This window comes from Podarcis raffonei, chromosome 16 (assembly GCF_027172205.1).
Source record: "Podarcis raffonei isolate rPodRaf1 chromosome 16, rPodRaf1.pri, whole genome shotgun sequence".
Taxonomy (NCBI): domain Eukaryota; kingdom Metazoa; phylum Chordata; class Lepidosauria; order Squamata; family Lacertidae; genus Podarcis; species Podarcis raffonei.
Window position 1 is genome coordinate 15728422 of NC_070617.1, and position 8555 is coordinate 15736976.

At 50.1% G+C, this 8555-nt stretch overlaps 1 protein-coding gene across 1 annotated transcript; it reads left to right on the forward strand.

Moving 5' to 3' along the window:
• Positions 1-2497: 2497 nt before the first annotated feature.
• On the forward strand, positions 2498-5036 carry SAC3D1 (SAC3 domain containing 1). The gene is made up of 2 exons (XM_053369087.1): positions 2498-3077; positions 3923-5036. The coding sequence occupies exons 1-2, from the start codon at positions 2498-2500 to the stop codon at positions 4384-4386; spliced, it is 1044 nt and encodes a 347-aa protein (XP_053225062.1). The 3' UTR covers positions 4387-5036.
• The last annotated feature ends 3519 nt before the right edge of the window (positions 5037-8555 follow it).

Here is an 8555-nt window from a genome sequence, read left to right on the forward strand (position 1 = left end):
TCTGGCCATGGAAAGAAAAAAGTCATGGTTTTCCCCACCCCGTAAATTCAGGTCCTAAACTGAAGGGTCCTTCTGAAGGAAAGACGGGATAACAGAAACAGGCATATAAGCACCATTTTATGAATGAATGAATGAATGAATGGAATGAATGAACAATGTGATGTATTTAAAAAAACACGCTTCTGGCTATTTTAGAAGAGCAACGTGGCAAATCAGCGGCTGAGCGTTGGATCTGGGCCGAGGGAGTCGAAATGGCAAAATGTTTATTAATTTTTACTGCAACCTGAGAGGTATTTTCTGTTGAAATCCACACCAGCCTCGACCCCACTTCTGACCTGGACTGCACTGCAGGGCTGTTGTAACTCTACCGGTCATCCACGAAGCACCGCAGAGGACTACATTGCATGGTTGTTTAAGGGGAGAAGATGAGACTGCATCCGTGTTGGAATTGGCAGAGTTTTTTTCTTTTTCTTTTCAACAATGTTGAAAACTATGTTGGGGAGAACTCTCCGCTCTTGAGGCAAAAAAGTTGATCCGGAAGCTGGTCGCAGTGTATGAGTCTACTAGTATAAGTCTAAGGAAGGCATAGTTTTCAAGCGCCCTTCTTGATGTCATGTGGCCTTCTTGACCGATCTTTCCTCTAACCAATAAACAGCCACAAGGCCAGAAGCACTTCCGGGGAAGCTCCATTCCACGGAAATAAGAACATATAGAGCTGCACCTCATTAGTTTGTATACTCAATCTCCGGGTTTTCGAGAATACAAAGCCATTTTTAAAATCTCCCCTTGGAGCTCAAATGAAATGCGGGATTTTAGACCAGATATAATTGGGCGTCACCAACAAACAAAACGAAGCAGCAAAGAGAAATGAGCCTTTTTCTGTCTCTAACCCGTGTGTTACTTCGTGTGAAAGATGCCATTTTTAAAAAGTTTATTAAGCTGCAGTCCTAAACCCATTGAGGGGTAGCCTGTATGCTTGAGCCCCCTTCGAATTCCTGTATCCAGCACGGAAGCTAGTCTGCCTATTCCAGGAACTGAATTCGTGCTGGATCCAGGAATTCGAAAGCGGCTCATGTGTACAGCCTGTTGTCTTTATCCATGGAGTTTTCTTGGCAGGGATACTGGAGTGGCTTGCCGTTTCCAGCTCCAGGTGGATCACGTTTGGCCAAAACTCTCCACTATGACCTGTCCATCTTGGGTGACCCTGCACGGCACAGCTCATAGCTTCTGAGAGTTATTCAAGCCCCTTCGCCACGGCAAGGCAGTGATCCATGAAAGAGAAGACTCCCTGGACAAGACCCTGATGTTGGGAAAGATGGAGGGCACAAGGAGAAGGGGACGACAGAGGAGGAGATGGTTGGATAGTGTTCTCAAAGCTACCAGCATGAGTTTGACCAAACTGCGGGAGGCAGTGGAAGACAGAAGTGCCTGGCGTGCTCTGGTCCAGGGGGTCACTAAGAGTCGGACACGACTAAACAACAACATGTGTACAGCCTGTAGCAGGAACCCCCCCACCCCAATCATTCTGTTTGTACAAACTTCACACACACACACACTCACACACTACATACTCCACATTTCTGTTATAAATTCATAGAAAATCAACCATACATCGGATTTGCACTGTTCCATTTTATTTTACTCCATATGACAAGAACTATCAAAGGGGGGTGGCTTGGTCCTGGTCAGCCATAATCCCTTCACCGTCTCAGCACATCCACAGGAGCCCTGCCCAGTTGCTATGCCAACCCTGATGATCCCAGACAGAAGACAATCAAGATCACAAAGAAGTTGCATATGGGAGTGGATTCAGCATAGACTGAAACAAAGGACAATGATCAGATCTTCCCTCTGGGGGCAGGAAACTGCAAACTCCCCTTTGTCTCCTGGAAGTGACTCATGGGGAAAGGAGGAACTAGCCAGGTGACAAGACACTCAGGTTACCACCAACTCCTCCCTCAACCCCTCCTTTCTGTAATGTATGCATGATGTTTCTGGGGGTGGGCTTGACCTAGAGGAGGGGAATTTCAAAAAGTTTTTATAAGACCTTGCACACTATTTTTCTGGGTCTTTCCTCTCTCTTGCAAGTGAGGGGAACACCCTGTTGCAACAGTTCAATAAAGGCCAAGCCTACAGGCTGCTGTTTTGCTCCAAGTTATCCTGGTTGGTGTCTTTACTTTTTGTCCAAGGGAGCCCTCGGATTTTTCCGGTAACAAGCCTACCGCTCACTCCAAAGCTCAGTATCATCCCCAATGCAAATAACACAGGAAAGAGGAGCCGAGTTCCGGAAGGAACTTGCAGCAGCAGCAGCGGCAGCAAGATTCCTGCATTGCAGCGGATTGGACTAGATGTCCCTCGGGGTGCCTTCCAACTGTACAAGTCTATGAACCAAAGGCCTCCCGCTCCAGCTCCTCCTCTTTGTCCCGGGCCAGGTCCTTTGGCGCCTCCTCCCCGCCCGGGCCAGCCTCTACTCCTCCAGCTGCTGCTTCTGCCGTCGATGCCGAGCTCGAAGGCCGCCCCTCTCCGGGGCACGTGCCCGGGGATGTGCCCGGCCGAGGAGTTCGCGCGGCGGCGCCGGGAAGGCCGCCTGCACCGGCTGGAGCTGGGCGCGGGGCGCGAGGCGGACCCGGCGCTGGCCGTCAAGGAGTACTCGCGCCCGGCCGCCGGCAAGGCGCCCCCGCGGCCCGAGGAGCTGCGCCCGTCCGACGTGCTGCTGGCCACCGTCCGACACCTGCTGGAGCGGGAGGACCGGGGATCGGACGCCGGGGACTCCGCCGAGGCTGCGGAGCGCGGCGCCTTCATAACCGACCGGCTGCGCGCGGTGCGCCTGGACGCGGCACTGCAGCGGCTCCCCGGCGCGCCCTGCGCCGCCCTCCACGAGCGCGCCCTGATCTGGCTGCTCCGCGCCGGGACGCGCCTCTGCGCCCAGCCGCCCGCCCGCTTCGACTCCCACCTGCACCGCGCCCACCTGCAGGAGACCTTCGCCGCCCTCCGGCGCGCCTACCGGGAGCACGAGGACGGAGCCCGGCCCGCCGCCCAGCCCTGCTTCCAAGCCCTCTTCCTTCTCTACAACCTGGGTGAGGGATCCAGGGACGGGCTGGAAGAGGGGTGGTGGTCAAAGCCTTACTCATCCCGGGAATTTGGTCGGATGCTTTAGCTCAGCCTTGCCTACCTCGCAGGGTTGTTGTGGCGATCAGGTGAATACAGTACTAGGAACTGGGAGAGACTAGGGCTTACAATCCTCGCCCTGCTCAGCCGTATAGCTCACTGTGTGGCATCGGGCTAGCCAGTGCCTCTCAGCCTAACCTACCTCACAGGTTTGTTGTGGGCATAGCTGTCAACTTTCAGATTTGAAAATAAGGGATCAGCAGCCTCGAAAATAAGGGATCAGCAGCCTCACCTGTCCCGGGGACAGTCTACGGGATATCTAACAATCTGGGATAGCAGCGGGAAGCAGTGCTGGAATAAGGGAATTTCCCGCTAAAAAAAGGGAAGGTTGACAGCTATGGTTGTGGGGATTAAATAAGGAGGGGGAGGACCATACAAGCCACCTTGAGCATCTTGGGAGAAAAGCTGGGATATAAAAGCAGTAAGAAATAAATAAATATGCTTCCATGAAAAGGTGAGAAATCAGTGCAGTAAGAAACAAATTCCATCCCTGAAAACAGGGGGGCCCACTTGGGGGGAGGCTCACATAATCACATGATGTGCATGCACACCATTTGAATGCCCATCAACTCTGGGCGGCCCCAGCCTCCTCAAATATTTTATGGAGGGGCTGAAGCCCCCTCAACCCCTAGGAGTTGGCTCCTATGCCTAAAAGGTTGGGATATAAATATAGCAATAAATGAATTTGCTTCCCTGGTCCTATAAAGCCTGCTCATCCTGATGTTTTGCTTCTTTCTCCTCCCACCCCAAACAGGCTCTCCAGTAGCTCTCTGGGAGACCCTGCAGCTCCCTCATGCCATCCGAACCTCCCCAGATGTGTCCACGGCGCTGACCATCAATTGGGCCTTCCTGGAGCGGAATTTCGCCCGCTTCTTCCGCCTGGCCCGGGAGCTGCCTTACCTGCCCAGCTGCGCCCTTCACCCCCACCTGGCTGGGGCCCACCACCTGGCCTTGATGACCTTCAGCCACGGCTTCAGCGCCAGGAACTCCCGCTACCCTCTGGCACGGCTGGCAGGGCTGCTGGCCATGGACAGCGTGGAAGAGGCGGCGGACTTGTGCCAGGCCCACGGCTTGACCGTGTTGGAGGGGGACGTGGTCTTCCAGAAGGGCTCCTTCAAGGACAGTGTGCCTTTGGTGCATAAGCCTTCCCACCTGCTTGTGGATGGCAAATGGGGGGAGTCTACTCTGCTGGAGCTCTCAGAGAGGGTCTGCAGCTGACCCCCTTTGGAATGACTCTGTGTGCATGAGCTGAGACTGGAAAGGGGTTTGCAGCTCAGGGTTTTTTCCCTAGAGAAGTTAGACAGGCTCCCTCATTGTCGTCTGCCTGGCAGTAGGCTTCAGGTGCAGACAGTGTACAGTGGTACCTTGGGTGAAGTTCTTAATTCGTTCCGGAGGTCCGTACTTAACCTGAAACTGTTCTTAACCTGAAGCACCACTTTAGCTAATGGGGCCTCCTGCTGCTGCCGCGCCGCCAGAGCACAATTTCTGTTCTCATTCTGAAGCAAAGTTCTTAACCTGAAGCACTGTTTCTGGGTTAGCGGAGTCTGTAACCAGAAGCGTATGTAACCTGAAGCGTATGTAACCCGAGGTACCACTGTATTTTAATTGCTGGTTCTAAGAGCGTTCTGCTGTATTTTTATTTCATTTACACCCCACTTTTCCTCCATGAAGCATTGTTGTTGTCGTCCACCCATCCGGCTTCGTTGCCCCAGCCACTCTAGGCAGCTTCCATAATATAAAAACACAGTGAGACATCCTATGTTTAAAAACTTCCCGATACATGTCTTCATTCCCTTCACTACCTTGAGCTCCTTGGAGGAAAAAGGTTGGGATATGAATGCAATAAATAAGTCAGTGTTGTTTTTAAATGTGCCTTGAGTCTCACCTTCGGAGGAAGGTGGGGTAGAAAATATTAAATAATAGCAATATTGTTGCTCCTGAAGACAAGGGTTGAGGGAAGTGTGGGCTCTGACTCTCCTTGGGGGCAGCAGAAGATGGGGAAATGGGACAGCACAGTTTCCATACAGGTCTGACCCTTAAATGCATCCTTCCAGGAAAAAGAAAAATGTTCCCTGTAGATCAAGGGCAGGGAAGCTGTGGCCCTGAATGAATAGTTGGACTACAGCTTCTGTCAGCCCATTTCATTGACCATGCTGGCTCAAGGTGATGGGAGCTGATCTGGAGAACCTCTGTTTCAGGAAGGATAAGCCATGTTGCAAAAAAAAAAAAGTTTTACGGCAGCTTAAGGTTCCATTCCTCTGCCATTAGAATGTTAGCAAGGCCCTTTCCTCCACTGTTCTGGTTCCCTTAATGTAAAAAGGTAAAGAGACCCCTGACCATTAGGTCCAGTCGTGGCCGACTCTGGGGTTGCGGCGCTCATCTTGCTTCATTGGCCGAGGGAGCCAGCGTACAGCTTCCAGGTCATGTGGCTAGCATGACTAAGCCACTTCTGGCGAACCAGAGCAGCGCACGGAAACACCGTTTACCCTCCCGCCGGAGCGGTACCTATTTATCTACTTGCACTTTGATGTGCTTTCGAACTGCTAGGTTGGCAGGAGCAGGGACCGAGCAACGGGAGCTCACCCCATCGTGAGGATTTGAACCGCCAGCCTTCTGATCAGCAAGTCCTAGGCTCTGTGGTTTAACCCACAGCACCACCCATGTCCCCTCAATGTACGAGAGCATTAAAAATTTAATTATCACTCCTACCCCTAGTGGCCTTGATGTCGTAGAGTCCATTCTACCACCACATTTTGCTGCTTGCACAAGTCCACATATTGTCATGCGCTGCCCCCTGCAGGTTTTGAGGACTTTATGCAAGGCTAGAAGGAAGTTTTTACTCCCTCCCTGAATTAAGAATGCAAGAGCCCTGCTGGATCAAACCAGTCCTTTCCACCATCCCGTTCCCCCCAGTTCTCTGGACACCCCCGTGAATGCTAGTCTCATCTGTGGAGCATTTAGTTTGGAAAACTGAATTGAATGTTACTGGAATGTTAGTACAATAATGTCTGCTGTCAGAAGAGATTGCGGTGATGGTAGTTGTTTTGTATACTGCTTACATGCTGAAGTGATGCTGCATCTGAGAAGCTGTGAGTGAACAGTTTGAGAGTGTTTCCTAAAAAACCCCGGGTCTGCAAATATTAAATGCTTCGACAACTTTAAAGTGTAGCCCCACCTGCCAACGCTGGGGAATGGATGACAAGAAACTGCTTTTCGTCACAGAGAACCACTGTAAAAAGCCTGGGCCAAAAATGCCTTCTCCTGGGAAGGTACTGATAAATACATGAACCTGAGGGGCCAGAACTTGGGGGCAACTTGCTGCACTTGAGAAGCTCCTGTAAGAGAATTGTGCACAATTGAAGCAAGAAACCCAGAAGGCTGTAGAAGGAGCTTTGATTTTCTTTACGGTATTAAAATGTTTCATTCCCCCCCCCCCAACGGTCAGCATTTGAAATATGGCATTTCCCGCCCACTTTCACTCTAGAGTGCCACTCGTCTTGAACTCACATTGCCTTAAGTGAGGGAGATCCCCTAAAAATTAAATCCTTACACCCCACCCCCACCCCGGACTTCCTAGGGAAAACGTGGGTGCCTGTGGAAGTAATGCAGAACCTATTCTCACATCATATGTGCTTTCAGAACAGCTCACTTGTATGTGTGAATGATGCACCCCTCTTATGCAGGCCCTTCTCCTCTTGGGCATGCAACACCTTGCACTCTCACACACAAACATGCGGCCCCTTTAGATGCTGTCGCTTTATAAAGAGAATCTTGTTGATCCAGGCATTCATCAGAAAAGACTTTGTAGGCCCCATGTATAGCACCGGATTGTAGACCTGAAGAATGCTCAGTAGATCGCTGATTCCTGCCCAAGCAAATGCAGGAAAACCTGACAATTAAGTCTGTCCTAAGTCTGTGGTTGGTTTTCCTAATGTTTATGTAGTGTGTGAGATGTTTGCTCTTTTAGGAGGCTCCTGTATGAAAAAGTTTATCTGGAGATGTTAAGTGGGAGAGATATTGCTTTCCCTTACTTGTGTCTGCCTTAACCCCTCAGACCACCCTTTTACATTATGCGTTAACTGACTTGAGTGTAAGAGAAGCCCTGGTGAGATTGGCTCAGGAAATTGTGGCTGCAGTGCAGTATTTAAGTCTGCTGCAGTTCTATGCATGCCTACCTGGGAGCAAGCCCTACTGAGACATACAGTGGTACCCCGGGTTAATTACTTAATTCATTCCGGAGGTCTGTTCTTAACCTGAAACTGTTCTTAACCTGAAGCACCACTTTAACTAATGGGGCTTCCCGCTGCTGCCACGCCGCCGGAGCACGATTTCTGTTCTTATCCTGAAGCAAAGTTCTTAACCTGAAGCACTATTTCTGGGTTAGCGGAGTGTGTAACCTGAAGCGTATGTAACCTGAGGTACCACTGTACATCTGAATAAACATGCACAGGATTGCAGTGCATGGTAGAAAGAGACCAGGGTCAGTTTTGGAAGGAGCCATAACTTGGCAGTAGGTCATCTGCATGGCATGTTCAATCTCCTCTTTGCCTGAGACCCTGAAGTACCACTGCTGGTCAGTCAGTAGACTACTGGGCAAAGGGGACAAGGCAGCTTTATATACTCGAAGGTATATAATGTGCATGAGTTTCTTTTATACTATGAGCATGGAGTGTTCCAATTTTGCTCCTCTCCTAAATCAACACACACTTCTCTCTGGTAATTTTCACTTTGCTGAGTTTTGGCTCTTCCTCCAGATTCACCTGTTCCAGGTGTTCAGCCTCAAATTGTGAAGGCACAAGCTGCTGCACGTCCGACTTCTCCTGCTCAGAGTGGGAAGATCCTAAGGGGGCTTCCCACTGCATTAGGCTGAATGCTTTTCCAAGTCCCCTCACAATCAGCTATGCAGCTATGGCAAGTCTATTGAGGCCCAACTCTGGTTGCTGTAGATCAGACTGCATTGAAACCAGTGAATGCATAATATAAGGACATTCCATCTATCGGTGGTGGTATTGCAAAACATAAGATGCAAAGACATAATAATAGGCCATGACATAGCATGGATTCTGGGATGGCCTACATTGTGAGGCATGTATATGGCATTCTTTAATCACTGTGACCCATTCTGCATAATTATTTAATCCCCAGCCTTAAAAATATAAAACTCTATAAAGGTTTGCTAGGGCTCAGTTGTACCCAAAATGTATAGTCTGCCTCCCGCTGCCTCTTGCTGAGAATTATGACTCCTGGTATGGAGAGGACTTTACCCCTGGACTTTGACAGCTTTGATAAATATATTTAAGGATCTACCCTGTTCTCTTGATTGAGGTTTCTTTTCACTGGTTTTAATATAGTATTTTTTAATTGTTGCAACCCGCCCTGGCGCCTTA

What these genes read in the sequence shown, in the direction of transcription:
- SAC3D1 (XM_053369087.1), top strand. Translation starts at nt 2,498, where the DNA reads ATGCCGAGCTCGAAGGCCGCCCCTCTCCGGGGCACGTGCCCGGGGATG. An exon ending in CTTCCTTCTCTACAACCTGG is followed by an intron (nt 3,078 to 3,922) that starts GTGAGGGATCCA and finishes CACCCCAAACAG; the next exon opens with GCTCTCCAGTAGCTCTCTGG.